The sequence below is a fragment of the Carcharhinus amblyrhynchos genome, chromosome 14, assembly GCF_965287045.1.
Source record: "Carcharhinus amblyrhynchos chromosome 14, sCarAmb.v2.hapA, whole genome shotgun sequence".
NCBI classification, from domain to species: domain Eukaryota; kingdom Metazoa; phylum Chordata; class Chondrichthyes; order Carcharhiniformes; family Carcharhinidae; genus Carcharhinus; species Carcharhinus amblyrhynchos.
In genome coordinates, this window is record NC_137337.1 from 64,740,757 (window position 1) to 64,762,966 (window position 22,210).

General features: G+C 46.9%; 1 protein-coding gene across 2 annotated transcripts in view; it reads right to left on the bottom strand.

The window, feature by feature from the left end:
- mapkbp1 (mitogen-activated protein kinase binding protein 1) overlaps nt 1-22,210 on the bottom strand; it is a 191,496-nt gene that overhangs the window by 81,542 nt on the left and 87,744 nt on the right. For both annotated transcript variants that reach the window (XM_080203018.1, XM_080203017.1), the window contains exons 3-4: nt 15,560-15,622; nt 14,499-14,556 (exon numbers count right to left, since the gene is read on the bottom strand). In XM_080203018.1, coding sequence (XP_080059144.1) covers nt 14,499-14,556; nt 15,560-15,622 — 121 coding nt within the window. The remainder of the gene's footprint in view (nt 1-14,498; nt 14,557-15,559; nt 15,623-22,210) is intronic.

Consider the following 22,210-nt stretch of genomic DNA (forward strand, 5'->3'; position numbering starts at 1 on the left):
GATAAGCAGGAGGAGAGATCCTGAGAGCTGTCAAACTTCATAACTAACCCCTCACTGCATCTTCCTTTGAAATGCACTGACTGGAGAGGCATTCTTGCTAAATTAGGTCAGCTCTTCACAACAACACTGTATGTCTTTATTCAGCTCGTGTTAAACGTAGCAATGCGCAGTTACAGAAGTTACATAATAAATAGAAGCAGGAAAAGCTCATTTGGTCCTTTGAGTCGGTTCCCTCATTCAGTACGATTGTAGCTCAACTCCTTAGTCATACCTGACACAGGCCATGGGCATCGGAAGCAGTTCAGAGGACGTTTACTTCACTAATACCTGGAATGGGGCGGGTTGTCTTATGAGGGAAGGTTCAATAGACTAGGCTTGTATCCATTGGCATTTAGAAGAGTTAGAGGTGACCTGGTGGCACAGTGGTTAGCACTGCTGCCTCACAGCACCAGGGACTCGGTTCAATTCCGGCCTTGGGTCACTGTCTGTGTGGAGTTTGCACATTCTCCCTGTGTCTGCATGGGTTTCCTCCGGGTGTTCTGGTTTCCTCCCACAATCCAAAGATGTGCAGGTTAGGTGGATTGGCCATGCTAAATTGACCCTAGTGTCAGGGGGATTAGCAGAGTAAATATGTAAGGTTACGGGGATAGGGCCTGGGTGGGATTGTGGTCAGCACAGACTCAATGGGCCAAATGGCCTTCTTCTATACTGTAGGGATTCTATGACTTGACTGACAGGGTGAATGTGAAGAGGATGTTTCCTCTTGTGGGGGGATTTAGAACCAGGGCCAGAATTTTACCACCTCGGGAATCGGAGCGGGTAAGGTGCAGACATTGGAAAGGTCCATAGGCCTCAGGTGGGATTTTATGGTTTCGGGACAAGCGAGGCTGTGAAATCCCACCGTAGGGGTCATTGTTTAAAAAATAAGACGTATTAGACATAGGCAGGAGCTTAGTCAGAATAGGCATGATCTCATTGAATAGCAGGGTAGGCTTGAAGAGCCAAGTGGCCTACTCCTGCTCCTGGTTCATATGTTAGTCACACCCTCCTGTCTCCACATCATGCACCAAACCAGAAGTAACTGTCCAAAGAGGTGTGACTGCTTCCTGGAACAAAGACTGGGATCTTCCGCCCTCACCTCCCCCGATCCCTGCCCACCCCCACGGTGAATTTTCCTGCAGTGCAGCCATTGGCCATTAGCGGGAACTTCCAGTTCCGCCACAGTCTTTTGCAGAGCTCACCTGTTCAGCTCAGTGAGAGGGTGGGGAAGGGACGGGGGTCAACTTCAGCATGGACTGTGTGCAAATTAAGTTACAACAACTATAGCAGGCTGCTCTGTCAGGAAGGCAGACAAGGCCTCGTGGAGGTCAGCAGCTGCGCATTCAGGAAAGAGACTAATCTAACCTCATGTCAGTTTCATAAACACTGTATTCCTGGCCTTGGCCACGGGATGAAACAAAGACAAGTTACCATGACAAATACCAAAAGAGAAGGTATGGTGACATTATGCTAATGAAGGAGACAGTTTTCTATGAGATAAGAAAGGGCAAAAAGCTATGTAATGATTGGTGGATTCTGTATGCAAATTAAGGATTAGAAAGTTGCTTATTTCTCATTTGTTGTAATTAACTATAACTGCTAATTATCTGCAGGGATCGACAGAATATCAGAGTGAAATTCACTCTGTCTGTTCTCCTTGCTAGCAAGTAAAAGAAGTTTGGGAGACTGAGTACTCACCGTGCATTGTCTGGTTAATCCTCAACAACTGGAAGATCCTTTTGGCAAGAAGAGCTGGAAGATCCCACCCAAAGTGTCCAGGTAACCTTCCCCCTTCCTGATACATCACAGCGTCCAAAGCTCAGATTCCAGCTCATCAACTCCGAGCCAAAATTCCTCAGGCTGCAAACACTTACTGTAGATATGGTCACTGTGGTTCATGCTGGTGTCCACCAGCTCCCACACATTACAGCTGCAACACAACACCCGTCCTGCCATCTCTACTGTGTTATACTACACTCATTAGGTTCCAAATTCAGAAATATCATTCATCTGTTATCTGTAGTTATCCCCAGTCTCAGCGTGGAAACTTTCAACTGATCTCTAGCCTCCACAGCTTCTCAGCAAGAGGGAGTTCCAGATTTGCACTCTCTCACACAACATCTCTTCTCTCAGAGGGTTGGTAGCATTTAGAGTAGCCCCACCACTTCTCCTCCTGGCTCCAACCTGCACCCACCCCCCAGTGAGCAGTGGCAGTTGGATTATTGAATATATTCAAGGCGATGTTAGACAGGAGGGAATAGGCCGCATCAGATAGTCCATTATCTTCCTGATTGACAGAGCAGAGTCGAGGGGCCAAATGGCCTACTTGTACCTTTGAACAGTATAACTGCCATTCAGCCTCTAGAGCCTGCTTCATCAGTCTGTAAGATCGTGGCTGGACTGACGTGGCCCCACCTGCACTTTTCTACCTGAGGGAATAGAGGGATACAGATCAAGTGAAGGTTTTTTTTAGTTTAGTTCGGGCATCATGATCGGTACAGGTTTGGAGGGCCGAAGGGCCTGTTCCTGTGCTGTACTTTTCTTTGTTCTTTGTGTTCCGGGCTCCATCACCAGAGGGAGCTGTATCTATCCTATTAATTCCTTTAATCATTTTAAGGATTTCAATTAGATTTCAAGGGGATATTACATCCAGTGTATGCAATCAGTCCTTATAATTTAGCCCTTTTAGCTCTGATATCATTTCAGTGAATTGACTCTGCACTCTCTCCAAGGACAGACAGCACACGCTTCCTGAGGTATAATGTCCAACTCTGAACATAATGTTTCAGATGCTAATCAGGCCTTTAATTAATTTCCGAGAATGTGAATGACGGAGTTTCATTAGGGAAGGGCATCGCGAGATATACAGGATCAAAGAAATACTTCAGTGTAGAGGCCACTCAGCCCATCGAGTCTGCACCAGCCACAATCCCACCCAGGCCCTATCCCCTAGCTAATCCCCCTAACACTAAAGGATGATTTAGCATGGCCAATCCATCCAACCCACACATCTTTGGACTGTGGGAGGAAACCGGAGCACCCAGAGAAAACCCACGCAGACACGGGGAGAACGTGCAGTCTCTGCACAGACAGTGACGCAAGCCGGGAATCGAACCCGGATCCTTGGCACTGTGAGGCAGCGGTGCTAACCACTGTGCTACCGTGCCGCCCTAAAGGTGGTGTTGACCACGACAGGGAAGGCTGAATGATCTCCTCCTGTTTTTTTTTCCTTCTCCCTCCTGTTCACACAAAGTGCTGCGTTCAGAACCTCGCAATGGAAACGGGAATGAGCTTGGAATCTGAGCCATCGGCCTCAGGAACGGGAAGGAAAAGAGTTGAACCTGATTCGATGGGTGTCACGGCGTGGCGCTGCTTCAAATGTCAACACCGTCCTGTTCTCTCCGGATAACGGGTGCATTGAAAAGAAAAACACAGGCAAAAACCCAAGGAATGTGTTGTGCTCCATTGTCTCATCACAGTCGAGCTTCACACACAAGTGAGATTGGAACAATCCTCTGGTGTTTTGCTTTGTTTACCCTGCTAGGCCCATTCCCTCCCTAGCCAGCCTGACCCAGGCCTCAAATGCCACACTCCAGAGGGCTTCAATCCAGCAACCAGTAGAAATACCTGACTGACGTCCCCAAACTTAACCACCCCCCCCACCCCCCGCCTCCACCCGGCCCCAGAGACATCTCCTGATACTGGCCTTTTGTAGCTGACCTTGTCAGAGATAGAAACTGGATACCAGATAGAAGAAAGAGCTCGCATTTCTGTACCTGTGTCCAGGGTCAATAAGCATGGTTTTATTGTGACTATGGGCCAGATTTTCCAGTGGCATTTGTGGCTTGCCACAGCGTGATCTCTGGGCATCGATGTTTCGCCTGGCTCTCCCATCCTGCCACCAGGAGATCCACTGCAGGAGAATCACAGAATCCCACCAGTGCAGAAAAGGCCATTCAGCCCATTGAGTCTGCACCAGCAGGGTATCTTACCCAGACCCTCTCCCCAGCTCTATCCCTATAACTCCAAATTCACCATCCAGCTAACCGGCTCGGCTTTGGACACAAAGAGGCAATTTAGCATGACCACTCCACCTAACCCACATATCTTTGGGAGGAAACTGGAGCACCTGGAGGAAACCCACACAGACATGGGGAGAATGTGCAGATTCCGCACAGACCCCGTAAGGATGGCAGATTTCCTTCTCTAAAGGGCGTTAGTGAACCAGATGGGTTTTCCGACAATCGACAGTGGTTTTATGGTCATCAGTAGATTCTTAATTCCAGTTATATTATTTTATTGAATTCAAATTCCACCATCTGCCATAGCAGAATTCGAACCCGGGTTCCCAGAACATTAGCTGAGTTTCTGGATCAATAATCTAGCAATTGGGCCATCGCTTTCCATTGAAATGTAGCTATCAGGGAAATTGTAATGTGTTACTGTAACAATCATGTCCATAAAATAATAAAAATTGCATTGCGTTTACAGCATAGGAATAAGCAGCACAGTAGCACAGGGGTTAGCACTGCTGCCTCACAGCGCCAGGGACCCGGGTTCAATTCTTGTCTTGGCTCACCATCCTCCCACACTCCAAAGATGTGCGGGTTAGGTGAATTGGCCGTGCTAAATTGCCCCTTGGTATCGGGGGACTAGCTAAGGTAATGGTAAGGAGTTATGGGGACAGGGTGGGATTGTGGAAGGTGCAGATTTGATAGGCCAAATGGCCTCCTTCTGTACTATTGATTGCAATGGTTCTAAGTAGTTTTGTAGAGGCTCAGTAACAGTTTAAAGAGAAACTTATAGATCAACAGATGCCAAATTGCTGTTCCTGGACTACAATCTCACTGGTTATTTTTCTTTGGCCTAGATCAATGTGCAATCCCTTAAACTGGAATGGTGGATGTATCAGCTCCTTATTCATCCACAGACAGCTGTGTGCTGCCCTGCAGAATGATGACCTTTCAAAACTCTTCACAAGTTTATGTCATTTGTTACAATTTATGTGCTAACTTTCTTCCTGGTATAACGCTGGCCCAAAGCACAACACATCCCTCTCCGGTGTTCACATTATGCCTGTGGCCCCTCAGTCATTGAGTGGAATCACAGAATCCCTACAGGGCAGAAGGAAGCCATTCGGCCCATCGAGCCTGCGCCAACCAAACTCCCATCCAAGCCCCATCTCCGTAACCCCACGTATTTACCCTGTTAGTCGCCCTGGTACTAAGGGGCAATTTATTATGGTCAATCAACCTAACCCACACATCTTTGGAGTGTGGGGGGAAACTGGAGCACCCGGAGGAAACCCACAGACAAATCGTAACTGTGCCCCGCTCCTCAAAATGATCTCCTCAATGTCCTGAATTAGCCACTTCCCTATGGCGACAATCAGCGTGTTTCACTGGGTTAGGGTGCTAACACTGAGTTTCTTCTCTGATCATGTTTGGCTCAGTTCTGACCTTCCTGTGATCGAATTCCCAGCTGATTCTCCAAGGCTAGGTTCATCCAGCTAGGGCCTGAGAAGCCATTAAACCCCAGCTGGACCTGAAGGAAAGGACAAGCAAGAAAGCTGCTGATGAGAAGGCAGCCATAGGGCTTTAGATACTGCTGGGGCAACATTTATCATCACGTGAAGTGCAGTAAGAGGGGCTGGAGAAAGGGGATATGCTAATACTACTTGTTCCTTCCTACAGGTGACCGAAGACTCGTCCAATGTTGACAGATTTAGTGTTGGGAGGGTCTACATCAGGGATCATTTTGTACTTTGGCAACATGGTGGCACAGTGATTGGCACTGCTGCCTCACCGCCAGGGACCCAGGTTTGATTCCCGGCTCGGGTCACTGTCTTGTGTGGAGTGTGCACATTCTCTCCATGCCTGTGTGAGTTTCTTCTGGATGCTCTAGTTCCCTCCCACAATCTGAAAGACGCGCGGGTTAGGTGCATTGGCCATGTTAAATTTTCCCTCAGTGTACCCAAACAGGTGCCGGAGTGTGGCAACTAGAGGACTTCCATAGTGACTTTACTGCAGTGTTCATGTGACAATAATAAACGTGCAAATAAATAAATACCTGCGACAATAATAAATAAACTTAAACTTTAACTGGTGTCCTCAAAGATGTGTGGGTTGGGTGATTGACCATGCTAAATCGCCCCTTAGTGTCAGGGGGTTAGCAGGATAAATACGTGTGGTTACAGGGGCAGGGCCTGGGTGGGATTATTGTCGGGGCAGGTTCGATGGGCCAAATGGCCTCCTTCTGCACTGTAGGGATTCTATGATAAGCGGCTTGGTGTGCCTGACAGCAATGCCGGTGTTGGAATGCTGGTTAAGTACTGAGTGAACAATTCCACCATCCACAAGGCAGAATGACATATGCAGAAACACAGGTTAAACATGTTTAGCTGGATCGGTATGGGCCCATTGCCAATAATAGCTCCAGGAGTCACCTGTAAAGGAACAGTGCTTTATTGCACAGAATAAAGTAAAGCAAAATCCACAAGCCTGTGGTTAACACAAGCAGGTCCCAACCAGGACAAAGCAATAATGGACCCACTCAGGGGCCTGCTTTATATCGGGCTCAGTACACGAGTTAACATCTGGGGAGCTTGTATTCAACAAGTCCTATGGGAAGGACAATCAGTGGTTCCCCATGCAAGTCCTAGGGAGTTATCACATTGCCAATATAACGAAAGTCAAAGAGACTGACACTAGCTCCCAGCTCCTTATAATCTCCCTTCATGGGTCTGATTTAACAATAATTGTAGAACTATTGGGTTCTTCAAACTATTTTAGCTGACATAATTCGCAGAGATATTGAAATGGCCTCAGGTCATGATTTTTCCTTTGCCATCCAGTTCTAGAGTCAGTGTCTGGACCGAGACCAGACCAAGGCTACAATCTGGGCAGCATGGTTGGCGCTGCTCCCTCACAGGGACCTGGGTTCAAATCCAGCCTCGGTTCACTGGCTATGTGGAGTTTGCACATTCTCCCCGTGTCTGCGTGGGTTTTCTCTGGGTGCTCTGGGTTCCTCCCACAGTCCAAAGATGTGCAGGTTAGGTGGACTGGCCATGCCAAAATTGACCATTAGTGTCCGAAGGTGTGTAGGTTAAATGGATCATCCATGGTATATGTGTGGGGTTACGGGGATAGGGTTGGGGAAGAGACCCTGGATAAGATGCCTTGTCAGAGAGTCGGTGCAGACTTGATGGGCTGAATGGCCTCCTTCTACACTGTCAAAATTCACTGGATCTACAAATCTATAAAACTACCATGAGTAACATGAGCAAAGAAGAATCTGTCAGAGAGCATTAGCATAGTAAGAGTGAGGAATGACTCACTTCATTTATTTTTTTGAGGCGGTCATTTGGCCAAATTTTCCAGTCCTTCCCGCCAGTGGGGATCTCCCGATGGCGACCCACCCCTGCAGTGGGTTGCCCGCAGTCGCAGCTGGCGAACAACATAAAATACCAGCCAATAGTAAGCCACCTCCACCAGTAGAAAACACGACACGTGGGAACAGAAAATCCCATGAGCAGACAAAGGAGTGTCCAGGGATGTCATCTATCAAAGAATCATACAGCGCAGGAGTCCATTCAGCCCATCGAAAAGAACTGTACAGTTAGACCCACTCACACAACCCTGCAAATAATCTCTTTTCAAAGTAGGGTCCCTCATCCCTTTTTGAAAGCTACTCTTCAATCCGTTTCCGCCACACTTTCAGGCAGTGCCTTCCAGCTTACCAGCCACTGAGTAAAATGATTTCTCCTCACCTACTCCAGCTCTTTACTAAGATGCCAACCTCCTCCCAAGCTTTAACAACAGGATGAGGAGAGTCATTAATCAGGTGCTATTCGCATGACAGCTCATCAATCTGAAACATTAACTGTTTCCATCTGGTGGCTTTGGCCCAAATATTGCTGGAAAAATGGCTAAGTTACAGAGACACTAAGGGCTGGTAGGAACCGTGGTTAAGTTGCAGAAGACAAAACTATGAGGTTCATGGTGGGAGGTATAGGAGGAATGTCTGAGGTAGATTCTTCACTCAGAGAGTGGTTGGGGTGTGGAATAGACTGCCTGCTGTGATAGTGGAGCCGGACACTGTGGGAACTTTCAAGCGGTTATTGTGTAGGCACATGGAGCGCACCAGAATTATAGGGAGGGGATAGCTTGATTTTGGGATTGGACATAGCTCGGCACAACATTGAGGGCTGAAGGGCCTGTACTGTGCTGTAATGTTCTATGTTTTTCTATGTTAAGACGCTGTAAGGCACTAAGGAATTTGCCACAGGATACAAGACAGCAGGAGATCTGGTCTTTGAAAGATGATCGCTATCAATTGGAGGTGCCAGAGATGTGAAATGAACTGGTGGTTGTAAACAATCACCAATCACACGGGAAATAAGAGAGAGTGATTGTGATGGATGGGCAGCAGTAAACAGGGATGTCTGGAGTAATCTGAAGGAAGTCTCACAACACCAGGTTAAAGTCCAACAGGTTTATTTGGTGGCAAAAGCCACTAGCTTTCAGAGCGTTGCACCTTCGTCAGGTGAGTTCTGTTCACAAACAGGGCATATAAAGACACAAGCTCAATTTACAAAATACAAATAGACGAACAGCCCAAGGAAGGTATAAATGTTGTGACGGATTTAGCCAATGGAGAAACCATGGTGGAAGGTAGCCTCAAGCGTTCGGCTTGAAGACGGAGTTTGATCCCCGTTTGTACCATCATAGAAAGAAATCATTGAATCTTTACAGTGCAGAAGGAGGCCATTTGGCCCAGTGAGCCTGTACTGACACCACCACCACCCAGGCCCTATCTCCATAACCCCACTTATTTACCCCGTTAATCCTTCTAACCTACGCATCTTGGGACACTAAGGGATAATTTAGCATGGTCAATCAACCTGACCGGAGCACCCAGAGGAAACCCGCACAGACATATGGAGAATGTGCAGATTCCGCACGGACAGTGACCCAAGCCAGGAATTGAACCTGGGACCCCGGAGGTGTGAGGCACTGTGGCCCCTCATATCTGGCCATATGATTAGTTGGTGACGTCTCCACAACTTCATGAAATAAGTATTATTTGTTTAAAGCTATGCTGAGAAACTTGTAATGGTAGTAAGGAAGGTAAAATCACTTGGGTGTTTTGAACAGGGTACAGTAGTGATAAGCATTGGAATTTTATATTTTGCTTAATGAAGAAGTGATTTGACTCAAGGATAATGCTGTTGTGTCTATGTTAACTGCCTGACATACTAAGTATTTGCAGCCTTGCTGGATTTTATTTCAGATTTACAGTCCCAGCTGTATTTTGCCTTTGAGTATACTGTTGAAGAGAGTTAAATTCTTGACAGCTTTCTTGAGTTAGCCAAGAGAAGAATTTGGTCTGAGTGCAGTAAAACTGCTTGTGGAAAATTAATTACAAGTTGAATTTAAATATTTTTTAAAAATAAAGATATTTTAGAATGTGTTACGTAGGTGGCATGGTGGCACAGTGGTTAGCACTGATGTCTCACAGCGCCAGGGAACCAGGTTCAATTCTGCCCTGTGTGGAGTTTGCACGTTCTCCCCGTGTCTGCGTGGGTTTCCTCTGGATGCTTCGATTTCCTCCCACACTCCAAAGATGAGTGGGTTAGGTTGATTGGCCATGCTAAATTGACCCTAGTGTCAGGGTAAATATGTTACTGGAATAGGGTGCTGGGTGGGATTGTGGTTGGTGCAGACTTGATGGGCCAAATAGCCTCCTTCTGTACTGTAGGGATTTAATGATAATTCTTAGTAGGAAGTGCCCTGGTTTCTACAGTAATATCTCATTCTCACAGGAAACATTTGAAACATCAGTTGCCGCCTCTTCAATTCGAAGCCAGGTGGTTTGTTTTGGAGTGAGCTGTTACACCATTTTCAAAATGGGGAAGGGGCTGATAAAAGTCTCTTAGTTTATTCCATGTCATTCTGTGCCTTTCCCATCAGGAACTCAGTTCAAATTGTAAACCATGAATAAATGCAACATTGTCAAATTTCTTTTTGCTCATGGGATAAGAGCGTTCCTCTCTTGGACAATAATTTATTGCCCATCTCTCACTGTGCCTGAGGAGGTGGTGGTGAGGCACTGCATTCTGAAGTAAGGATTGAGGACAGAAAGTGACACAACCTCAATGGATCTTGGGAACATGGATACAGGTCATGTGACCAAACTGGTCCACAGGTGTCCCCTCTCAATCTACGTCCTTGACAATCGATCCACTTAATCTATTTCCTCCTCCCGTATGCACCCTCTAAACTTCCCCTTGAATGCACCAGTCCAGCAGACTGCTCCTTGTGGTAGCAAGTTCCAAAATCTCAGCGCTTTCTCGGTGAAGAATGTACTAGTGATCGTCCTTTATTTAAAGCCCACCGTTTCGGTCTCACCTGCAGATGAAAACTTCCTGTCTATGTCTACCCTCTCAAAGACTTTCTCAGAATCTTAAAAACCTCCATCAGGTCACCACTCAAAACCCTTCTGGGAGAATCTAGAACCAGGAGTCACAGTTTACGAATAAGAGTCTGCTCATTTAAGACAGAGATTCTTTGAGAGGCCCACGAGTCTTGGAACTCTCTTTCTCAAAAGGCACTGGAACTGGAGTCTGAGGGGACGATCTTACCACTAAAATTCTAAATGCTGAACGAGCGTGAAAACCATTTTTTTGAGCAAACTCCTACACGCCATCTTATGGTACTTAGAAAAAAAACCCAGTTGTGTTTCTCGCCAATAGGGGGAGTGGATTCAGTCAATTCACACCAGGAAGCTGGCTGTTGACTACTAGAGTGCGCTACTGCATATGCACTTAATCTCCCGGTGCACAAGAGTACAGAGTGTCACTCGCCCCACGGCACCCACAATCATCCCCCTGATCACAGACCCTCTCATCTCCGATTGCGCCCCACTGCCCCCAAAACCAACACCCTCCTGATTGCTGTCTTCAATCCCTCCCCGGCTCACTAATCATCTTAAAATTAGATTATAAATATTAAAATCAGCCTTGCACCTACGCCAACAGAAGAGGGCCGGTAATGTCGCAAGAGGCAAGAAACCAGACATGAATCTCGTGCGATCTTATTGGCTCGCCATGCCGATCGACTGGCGTGACACCGGTGTAACTAGCCAATCAGATTCTTCCTCACCAACCTGGAATACTTTTGAGGCAAAAGAGGTGAAAGGTTATCGGAGGCAGGCAGGAATGTGGGATTGAAGTTGAAGTTTATTTATTCGTGTAACAAGTAGGCTACATTAACACTGCAATGAAGTTACTGTGAAAATCCCTTAGTCGCCACACTCCAATGCCTGTTCGGGTTACACTTGAGCACCTAGCAGGAACCCACACAGACACAGTAGAACATACAGATCCGACACAGATAGTGACCCAAGGCCGGGAATCGAACTCGGGGCCCTGGTGCTGTGAGGCAGCAGTGCGAACCACTGTGCCACCATGCCGTGATCTTACTGAATGGTGGGGCATTATGCTTTCACACACACACTCCGAGGGGTACAGGTCAGACAAATCAGACTGTAACAGTCTCTCATCCGAACCCCCTGTAGGTGTAACCATCCCTCTGGTGACACAGAATTACTCACAGATTGTTTCCAAACACAATTCAGAGATTCCCAGCCCGCTGTGCATTGGAATATTTTGTACAGTTTTAATAAATAAATGCCTCGGGAAAATCCAAAGCCCCAGATTGTGTGAATGAAATGATTAACTATGCAGACAGAATTACTGCAAAGAATGCAACTCTTTTTAGTTTTAAACTCTGCCATGTGTGTTTGCTCTCCATACTGAGAGGAACAAAGCCTCTGGAAACAACGTGAAAAGCCCAAATGTGAAGAACGCTTGAGGGGAGGAATAGAATCTGGAAACTGCCCAGGATGCAGAGACGGATGGTGCAATTTCCCACCTCACCACTCAAAGGGGAACCCACCCCAGTCAATACTGACATCTGCGCCACCATTTAACACCCCATGGAGCTTTGGCTGGCTGGAGCTGGTTCCTACCAAACTCATCTCCAAACTCCGTGGTCTCGGCCTCAGCTCCTCCCTCTGCGACTAGATCCTGAACTTCCTAACTCACGGGCCACAATCAGTAAGGATAGGCAACAACACCTCCTCCACGATCATCCTCAACACCGGTGCCCCACAAGGCTATGTTCTCAGCCCCCTACTATACTCCTTATACACCTCTGACTGTGTGGCCAAATTCCCCTCCAACTCGATTTTCAAGTTTGTTGACGACATCACCGTAGTCAAATCTCAAACAATGACAAGACAGAATACAGGAATGAGATAAGAGAATCTGGTGAACTGGTGCAACAACAGTAATCTCTCCCTCAATGTCAACAAAATGAAGGAGATTGTCATCGACTTCAGGAAGCATAGAGGAGAACATGCCCCTGTTTACATCAACAAGGATGAAGTAAGAAAGGTCGAGAGCTTCAAATTTTTAGGTGTCCAGATCACCAACAACCTGTCCTGGTCTCTCCATACCGACACTATAGTTACGAAAGCTCATCAATGCCTCTACTTTCTCAGAAGACTAAGGAAATTTGGCATGTCAGCTACGACTCTCACCAACTTCTACAGATGCACCCCAGAAAGCATTCTTCCTGGTTGTATCACAGCTTGGTATGGCTCCTACTCTGCCCAAGACTGCAAGGAACTACAAAATGTTATGAACGTAGCCTAATCCATTACGCAAACCAGCCTCCCATCCATTGACTATGCCTACACTTCCTGCTGCCTCAGAAAAGCAGCCACCATAATTAAGGACCCCTTGCACCCCAGACATTCTCTCTTCCACCTTCTTCCATTGGGAAAAAGATACAAAAGTCCGAGGTCACGTATCTACCGACTCAAGAACAGCTTCTTCCCTGCTGCTGTCAGACTTTGAACGGACCTACCTTGCATTAAGATGATTTTTCTCTTCACCCTAGCTATGACTTTAACACTGTATTCTGCACTGTCTCCTTTCCTTCTCTATGAACAGTATGCTTTGTCTGTATAGCGTGCTAAAAACAATGCTTTTCACTGTACGTTAATACATTGACAATAATAACCAAACCACATCAAACCAAAGATGGGACTTTGGGACTTCACCCGGAGAGTTGGCCAGCAGCTCTGTAGCGCCAGCTTCCAGTGGCGACTGGAACTGCAGGCAGTCCCTGCAGAAGAGGAACTAACGGAGGCTGGACTTCAGGTCAGTCCAGGGTATCAGTGGGGCCTCATTGGCAGGCCACAACAAAAGAATGGGGGTGATTGAAGGAGGGAGGGGGTGGTGTTTGAGAGGCCGGAGAGGGGACTCTGACCATTTTGGGGGAGTGTCTCTGATGGGCACAGCATGCCCTAAGGGACGATGGGTTGGCAAGCTGACGCAGTGGTTAGCACTGTTGCCCCACAGCGCCAGGGATTCAATTCCGACCTTGGGTGACTGTCTCTATGGAGTTTGAATGTTTTCCCCGTGTCTGCGTGGGTTTCCTTCAGGTTCTCCAGTTTCCACCCACAGTCCAAAGACATGCGGGTTAGGTGAATTGGCCACGCTAAATGTGTGGGGTTTCGGGCAGAGGGCAGGGGAGAGGGCTCGGGTAAGATCATCCGCCAGAGAGTCGGTGCAGACTCAATGGGTCAAATGGCCTCTTCTGCAGTGTAGGGATTCTATTGTTCTATGGTAACATCTAGCCCACCTCCTAGTCCGACACCAGCCTGCCCAGCAAAAGTTGCCAGGCTACCTGACCAGCATAGGTCTCCCTCTACCACAGCTAAGATTGTGGCTGGGGTGGATGAGGCACTTCAGTGGCCACTGAGGTCTGAGGCCTCCACTGCTCCCTGTAAACTGGGGGGGAGGGGGGGGTGAATTGTGGTGGGCAGGCCTCTTGCTGCATTTCACAAGCACCCCACCCACCCCCCCCCTCCCCCCATGGCCTTCAAACCCACTAGTGAGGTGGGAGGGGGTGTAAAATTCCACCCATAATCTATCAAAGGCTTATATAGAGAGAAGCACTTGCATTTGTAAAGTGTCTTTCGCAAGGACACCCCAAAGCATTTGTGTTAATTTACAATTCTTCGAAATATTGTCATGGGTACTTCTAGCTCCATCCTGGAAAGGTTAATACTTCATCTGAAAAATGGCTCCTCCTACAGTGAGATCTTTTCTCTGTCTTGCACTGAACTGTTAGCCTATATTTTTGTTCTGGTCTCAGGCCAACCATGAGCTGCCATCTACATCCATAGGGGCTGGAGCCACAGGTCTCACTTCTTGCACTGCACCAATTCTTTGTTGGGTCCTAGGCTTGGGAGCATGCTGGAGTCTACCTCCAGACACCAGTGCTTACATTGCTGCATCAGACAAGGGAGACACATGTCCCACTATCATACCAACACTGGGACAGGGCACAAGGAACCAGGCATTGGAATTTGGAGAAGGAACTCACCTCACCGGTGACCAGGTACTTGCCATCCGGAGAGAAGGCCACAGCCGTGATGGTTTTCCTGGAAAAAATAAGGATTGAAGTCAGGCTGCTTTCCTCATCACATAAAAGGCCAGTCGCCTCATAGATAATACATGGTCCATATCATCTCCTGGACTAGTTCCAGACGAATTTTCACTCCCCTCTTTCCCTTTCAAAGAGAGTCATAGAGCATGGAAACAAGCCCTTCAGCTCACCTGGTCCATGCCAACATGCCAGTCCCAATTCCAAACAAGAAAATGCTGGAAAACCTCAGCAGGTCTGGCAGCATCTGTAAGAAGAGAGAAGAACTGACGTTTTGAGTCCAGATGTGCTTTGACAAAGGGTCATCTGGACTCGAAATATCAGCTCTTTTCTCTCCTTATAGGTGCTGCCAGACCTGCTGAGATTTTCCAGCATTTTCTCTTTTGGTTTCAGATTCCAGCATCCGCAGTAATTTGCTTTTATGCCAATCCCAGTTGCCTGTGTTTCAGCCCATATCCCTCTAATCCTTTCATATCCAGGATAAGAGAACCCAAGACAATGATTCCTCTGATTCTTTTCTCTCTTCTGCCCCATCATCAGCTCCCTATAGATTGGGGTTGAAGGGGTAAATTCACTACTGCCAACAACTGCTGTGTCTGAGACAGTGAGAGACAAAGTCATGGCACCACAGTGCTGTAGCTCTATCTCTGATCAGCGCTGCCTCTGACCTTGGCTGTCCGCTGAGTGATTTTGCGCTAGCCAGCTCATTGTTGATTTCTTTGCCCCCTAGTGAAGTGACGCCGTCAATAAAGATGTGAATACGTTCTTTACACTGATCCACAGTCCAAAGGTGTGCGGGATAGGTTGATTGGCCGTGCTAAGAGATTGCCCCTTAGTGTCCAGAGATGCGTAGGTGAGAGGGATTAGTGGGTATAATATTTAGGGATATGGGGTTAGGGCCTGGATGGGATTGTGTTCAGTGCAGACCCGATGGGCCAAAGGGCCTCTTTCTGCACTGCAGGGTTCTATGATCTATGGTCAGAGAGCTGGCAATATCCTACCTTGATCCATTCAGAATATGATGCTGCTTGTTCTTCTTAGGGTTAAAGAGCACGACCACACACCTAAAGTGGGAAAAGAAAACACATTCAGTACTGGGATTGAGGGTGGAACCACAGAAGTGTGACAGCACGGAAGGAGGCCATTTGGCCCATCATCTCTGTGCCACTCCTCATAACTCTGCCCATTGTTCGCTTACAGCCAATGATCCAATTCCCTCTCTGCCTCCGCCACACTCTCAGGCAGCACTTTTAGGGGAGGCAATGGCTCAGTGGTATTATTGCTAGACGATTAATCCAGAAACTCAGCTAATGTTCTGAGGGCCCGGGTTCGAATCCCGCCACGGCAGGTGGTGGAATCTGAATTCAGTTAATCTGGAACTAAGAATCTACTGATGATCATGAAGCCACTGTCGATTGTTGTTAAAAACCTATCGGGTTCACTAATGTCCTTTAGGGAAGGAAATCTGCCGCTCTTACCTGGTCTGGCCTACATGTGACTCCAGAGCCACAGCAATGTAGTTCACTCTCAACTGCCCTCTGAGATAGCTGAGCAAGTCACTCAGTTTAGGGGCAACTAGGAATGGGCAATAAATGCTGGCCAGCCAGCAACACCCATGTCCCATGAACAATATTAAAAAAACGTTCCAAATCCCAACCACTCCCTGCGTAAGAACATTTTTCTCATGTTACCATTGCTTCTATTGCCAATTATCTTAAATCCATGCATCTAGTTGTCCAACCTCCACCAATGGGAACGGCTTTCCCTTGTCTACTCTATCTCCGACATCTCATGATTTTGAACACCTCCATCAACTTAAATCTCAATGATTTTTCTTCTCCAATCTTTCTATACATCTGATGTTCTTCGTCCCTGGAATCGTTCTCGCGAATCCGTGCCCTCTCTAAATCCTTCACATCTCTTCTACAGTGTGGTTCCCAGAGCTGGACGCAGTACTCCAGCTGAGGCCTAACCAGTGTTTTACACAAGTTTAACACAACTGAGGGTATGTGGAGTATTTAAGCTAACAGAGTGTAATACACGTACAGCGAGGGAGTCGCTGGGAGACCAGGCAATCTATAGCAGAACAAAAACAGAAAAATGCTGCAAAGTCTCAGCAGGTCTGTCGGCATCTGTGGAGAGAGACTAGAACCAACGTTTCGAGTCTGGATGACTCTTTGTCAGAGCTGAGGAAAGAGGATCAGCAGAGATTTATAGTGTGAGGGCGGAGAGAGGTAGTGGTATTGGACAAAGGGAATATAAATTCCACCACCCCTCCCTACCCTCATGATGTAAACCTCTGCTGAGTCTCTCAGCTCTGATGAAGGGTCATCCAGATTCAAAATGTTGGCTCTCTTCTCTCTCCACAGATGCTGACAGACCTGCTGAGATTTTCCAGCGTTTTTCCATTTTTTTGTTTCAGATTCCAGCATCCGCAGTATTTTGCATTAAACTGTAGCAAAACCTCAGCAAAGACAGAGACAAAGCAACATGTTTGAGTATCAGGAACTCATATGAAATAAATATGCGCCAAAAACTTGCTGCCGTTCTCACCGGCGGGATCTGATGGTCCCACCAACAGTGCACCCCTGCCACAGTATTCCGGGCGGCAAGGGATGCATTCAACAGGAAACCCTGTTGATAATGGCAGGACCAGAAAGTCCCTCTTACAGTGAGTCATGTACTGCCTCCTACTGCCATGAAACACACAGCAGAGGGGGAGGAAAATAACACCCCCTGGTTTTAAACAAATGGTACTCAGGAAATAAGTCACAGCACCAGGAACCCGGGTTCAACTCTGACCTTGGGTGACCATCTGTGAGGAGTCTGCATGTTCTCCCCGTGTCTGTGTGGGTTTCCTCAGGTGCTCCGGTTCCCTCCCACAGTCTAAAGATGTGCGGGTTAGGTGTATCGGCCGTGCTAAATTGCCGCATGGTGTCCCAGATGTGTAGGTTAGTGGGATTAGCGGGACTACGGAGATACAACCTGGGTGGGATGCTCTGTCAGAAAGTCAATGCAAACTTGATGGGCTGAATGGCCTCTTTCTACACTGTAACAATGCTATGGTGCTATGAAAACAGCACCAAGAATATAAAACAGACCCAACAGAACATTAAAAGAGTCAATCGTTCAGAAGCAGTTTTGACGTTAATGAGTGTATTGATCATTGGGTAACAGGGGGTTAATATTAGTTAGTGATTATGGTTCCGAGACAGTAGGAATGCAGTTGAAGAATTTGGTCCATTAAGATTAAGCAGCTGGGGCTCATGTTCACACACAAGTGTGTACTCTCCATCAGAGTCTAAAAAAACAGCAACAACAAACACTTCTTACAGGGAACCATTTCAGCCACCTCAAACTGTAAAATTATTATAAAACACTCATCTGATGAAGGAGCAGCGCTCCAAAAGCTCGTGATACCAAATAAACCTGCTGGACTTCAACCTAGTGTTGTGAAACTTCAAACTGTAAAAGCACATTGGAATCCAATACTATGGCAGTAGTTGGATCAATTAATTGACATTCAATATAATGAGCGCGAGTAAGAACAGACATTGAGGCTGATCCTGAGCCCGTGTTTGCTGTCCGTGAGAATGCCGGCGAGGGCTCAGGATCAGATGTTGCAGTTCTCACCAGTGGGAAGGAGATTTCGGATCTTCATTGTCTCTTGTGGGCGACAATGCTTTGTATTTATCTGAATGTATTTAAATATTAATAACCCGCACCCTTGCCAGATATTGACACCCCCTCCATATATTGACACCACGCCAATGTGACGTCACGTTGGTGTGGTTTACAACAGGTTCACACAGAGATGAATCTGTTGTGGGGGGGGCATCTCCAAGGGTGCAAAGGTAAGTATAGCCCTGGGCCAGGCAGTGGCATGGAAATGCCCCCTGGCTCTGCCCCTTGGCACAGGTTGGTACCATGCCCATGCCAGCCTGGCAATGCTGACCTGGCAGTATCAATCCGTGCCAAGGGGCATGCCCCAATGGGAGCCTCATGGGGGGATTCATTTAGATGTGGCGATGGCTGGGAGCAGACAGAAGAGCTTGGGATGCCAGCGGTGGGCAATCTTGTTGGCAATACAGTGCCTGTACAATTGTGTGAGGTGAGAAACCGGGTGTGAACCAAATTTTTCACCTCATACTCAATCTTATCATCTTGCCTCGCTGAACAACTGGGGCGGCGAGCCGGTAAGATCATACCCTGAGTGTCATAAGAGTGTCAAAACTTTGTTTTCAGCAAGCTATCCCAAGCAATCTTCCCACATTCTGTCACTTTGTTTTGGCAGTCAGGGGATCCACGGCAGTGTTGGGTGGGGATGGACAGTGTGGAGTGGGAGGGTAGCAGGCTGCAGGCCGCCTGCTTGGGTGCCAATGCGCAGGAACCCCGATCTCCTGCTACTCCCTCCCCAGGCATCACCCCCTCAGTTCATGATCAAGGGACACAACATCAGGAAAGGGCGGGCCCCAGTGAGAGCTTGCCAGAGCTTCCCAAACCTCTCCCCTGCGATCCCGACACTTGGTGACCCCCCCACCCACCCCGCCATCAATCACTTGTGGCCTGGGATCCAGTAGGCCTCGGATGGGTGTTGTTCCACCAATAACCTCTGCCTTCCCAGTGGCGCTGCCATTCAATAGAGCTGCCTCCACTGGAATGGTATACAATGAGAATGAATGGGAAGATTTGGGCTCATAATAAACATTTCCTATAAATTACCTATCACCATCTGGACAGGGTTCCTTTTGCCTAACTATCTAATTGTGACCAGAAAACCATTTGCAATGTCTATTTTTGCCACTATAACATCACCTGACTTCACCCCAGTCTCAGCTCCCGTGCTGCTGAAGCCGTCACTCGCTCCTTCTCTTTCCTGTAGGTTTGGTTGTTCCAGTGCACTCCTGACTGCTCTCTCACATTCTACCCTCAATAAACCTGAGATCATCCTAAACTCTGCTGGCTGTGTCTCCACTTGTGTCAAAGTGCCATTCGCCCATTAGATCATTGACCCAGATTGGTTCTGTAGATGGATAAAGAATGGCTACAACAATGATTTAATAACAATAATGGCAATCGAGGCTTTAAAATGGCTATTCTGGCTGAGGACTAAGCATGCTGGGATTTTTGGTCAACTTATAATATGCATTGGTGGTTCAGCGGTAGAATTCTCACCTGCCACATGGGAGGCCTGGGTTTGATTCTCTGTTAATGCAAAGCCCCTTCTTTGAGGCGGCATGGTGGGACAGTGGTTAGCACTTCTGCCTCACAGTGCTAGGGCCCCAGGTTCGATTTCCGGCTAGGGTCATTGTCTATGTGGAGTTTGCACATTCTCCCTGTGTCTGCGTGGGTTTCCTCCGGGTGCTCCGGTTTCCTCCCATAGTCCAAAGATGTGCGGGATTGGCTGTGCTAAATTTCCCCTTAGTGTCAGGGGGGCTAGGTGGGGTAAATGCATGGGGTTATGGGGATAGGGTGGGATTGTGGTCGATGCAGACTCAATGGCTTCCATCTGCACTGTAGGATTCTATGATTCTAAATCTGATGTAGGTTGTGAAGTTACTCTGAGTTAGGATCTGGTCTGGGAACGGTGACTTAAAGCTTCCTGTGTTGACCAAATATGGGCAGTTGTTTATTTTCAAGTAGACTTGGTGGCCCTGAATTTTATTGCTGTTATGTGAGGGACATGCAATCTGAACTAAGCAGAACGGTGTCATTTACGAGTCATTTCATTGGCTGTTCGGGCCGTGTGATCGGTTTGTGGTTACACGTTTGGCTGGATGACAGAGAATCTTCTGGAAGCAAGTGAAGGAATTTATTGATAAAAGACACATGCATCCTTTGTTTGCTAATGATAATCCTATAGAGATACACCATTGTAAAAAGTGTGCCCTGAAGGACTTTTTCAGGGAACTACGAAGATATATTCTACAAAGGAGATATTCTTGGCCAAGGCTTTTCCTAAACTTGCTAGTATCTATTTTCAGTTAAATAATGAAAATTAAAGTTCAGAGTTAATGTTCAGTTAAGAGTTAAAGGAGTTGCACCTATTTAAGTTTGAGTGGGTACCTAAAGAATTAAATAAAGAGAGACTGCTGAATGAATTAAAGATTCAGCTCCTGTTCTTGTTTGTCTCATTAAACTGGAACGCCTGGAGGACGTTTAAATTAATAGCCGAGTAATAGTTTGTGGCCCAGCTTGACTTTAAAGCTCTCATCCTTTGTTTAAATCCCTCCTTGGCCTTGTCCCTCCCTCTCTCTGTAATCACCTCCAGCACATTGAAATATCTGGCTCACCCAGTTCTTGCCTCCTGAATACTCCCGAATACCCAGAAGTGGTCTCGCCTTCAGTTGCCGAGGTCTCCCTATATCCCTCTGCCTCTCTATCATCCTTTAAGACACTCCTCAAAACCTATCGTTTCTGAGCAAGCTTTTGGTCATCAGATCCAATATCCCCCCCTCCTTTAGGTTAGTGTTATATTTTGCTTTATAATGTCCCTGCAAAGCACATTGCGACATTTTATTACCTTAAAGGTGCCATATAAATATAAGTTGTTATTACAATAGTGATTATACCTCAAAGGAGCTTAACTGGTCATCAAACACTTTGGAACCTCCTGAAGTTGTGGAAGATGCTATAAAAATGCAAATTCTTCCTTGAAATTAGCACCAAACATTAAGAGGATTTGATCAGTTGGGATCTGGTAGAATGACTCCACTTACATTTTACACAGTGACTGAAGTCTTAAGTATACTTTTCTCACTGAACTAATCAAACCTTCTAAAACTCACCCCACAAGACCAGGAATAACACAGCTACAATCATAGAATCACAGAATTCCTAGAATGCAGATAGAGGCCATTCGGCCCATCGAGTCTGCACCAACTCTTCGATAGCATCTTACCCAGGCACTATCCCCAGAATCCAACATATTTACCCTACTAATAACCCTGGCACTACGAGGCAATATAGATCTACCTAACACGCACATCTGTGGGAGGAAACCGGAGCACCCGGAGGAAACCCACGGAGACACGGAGAGAATGTGCAGACTCCTCACAGACAGTAACCCAAGCCGGGAATCGAACCAGTGTCCCTGGTGCTGTGAGACAGCAGTGCTAACCACTGCGCTGCCCCTTTTCCCTCCAGTTAGATTTTAATTGATAGCCAAAGGAAATAATATATTATTCCAGACCACAATTACTGCAACATTCATTGGTGCTGAAGTGCTTTGGAAGGTCGTAAAAGTGCTGCATAAGCGTGAGCCCTTTTAGCACAGGAGATTTCTATAATGCATGTGACAGGATGTGGGAACTAATTTCATCCTTGGAATTATATTTGTGACAGACTGACAAACTGGGACAGCTAAATAACATAGATATGCACAGAATCACAGACAGGGACAAGTTCAGCGGTGAGGTTAATTCAGCCTCGTTGTTTACAAGATGATTAGACGACATCTTAATAATGAGCCAAAGTCCATTGCACCACTGCAGACATGGCACAGTTAAAACAGGAGCTGTTCAGCAACAAGCTCAACTATATCTCAATGTTACAAAAACTGTGACAAGGAGTCTTGGGGCCCTTCAGTAATAAATATAATTGGTCTCACTATGACAGACACAGGGCTTTGATAGGCACAGGCTTCATCATTT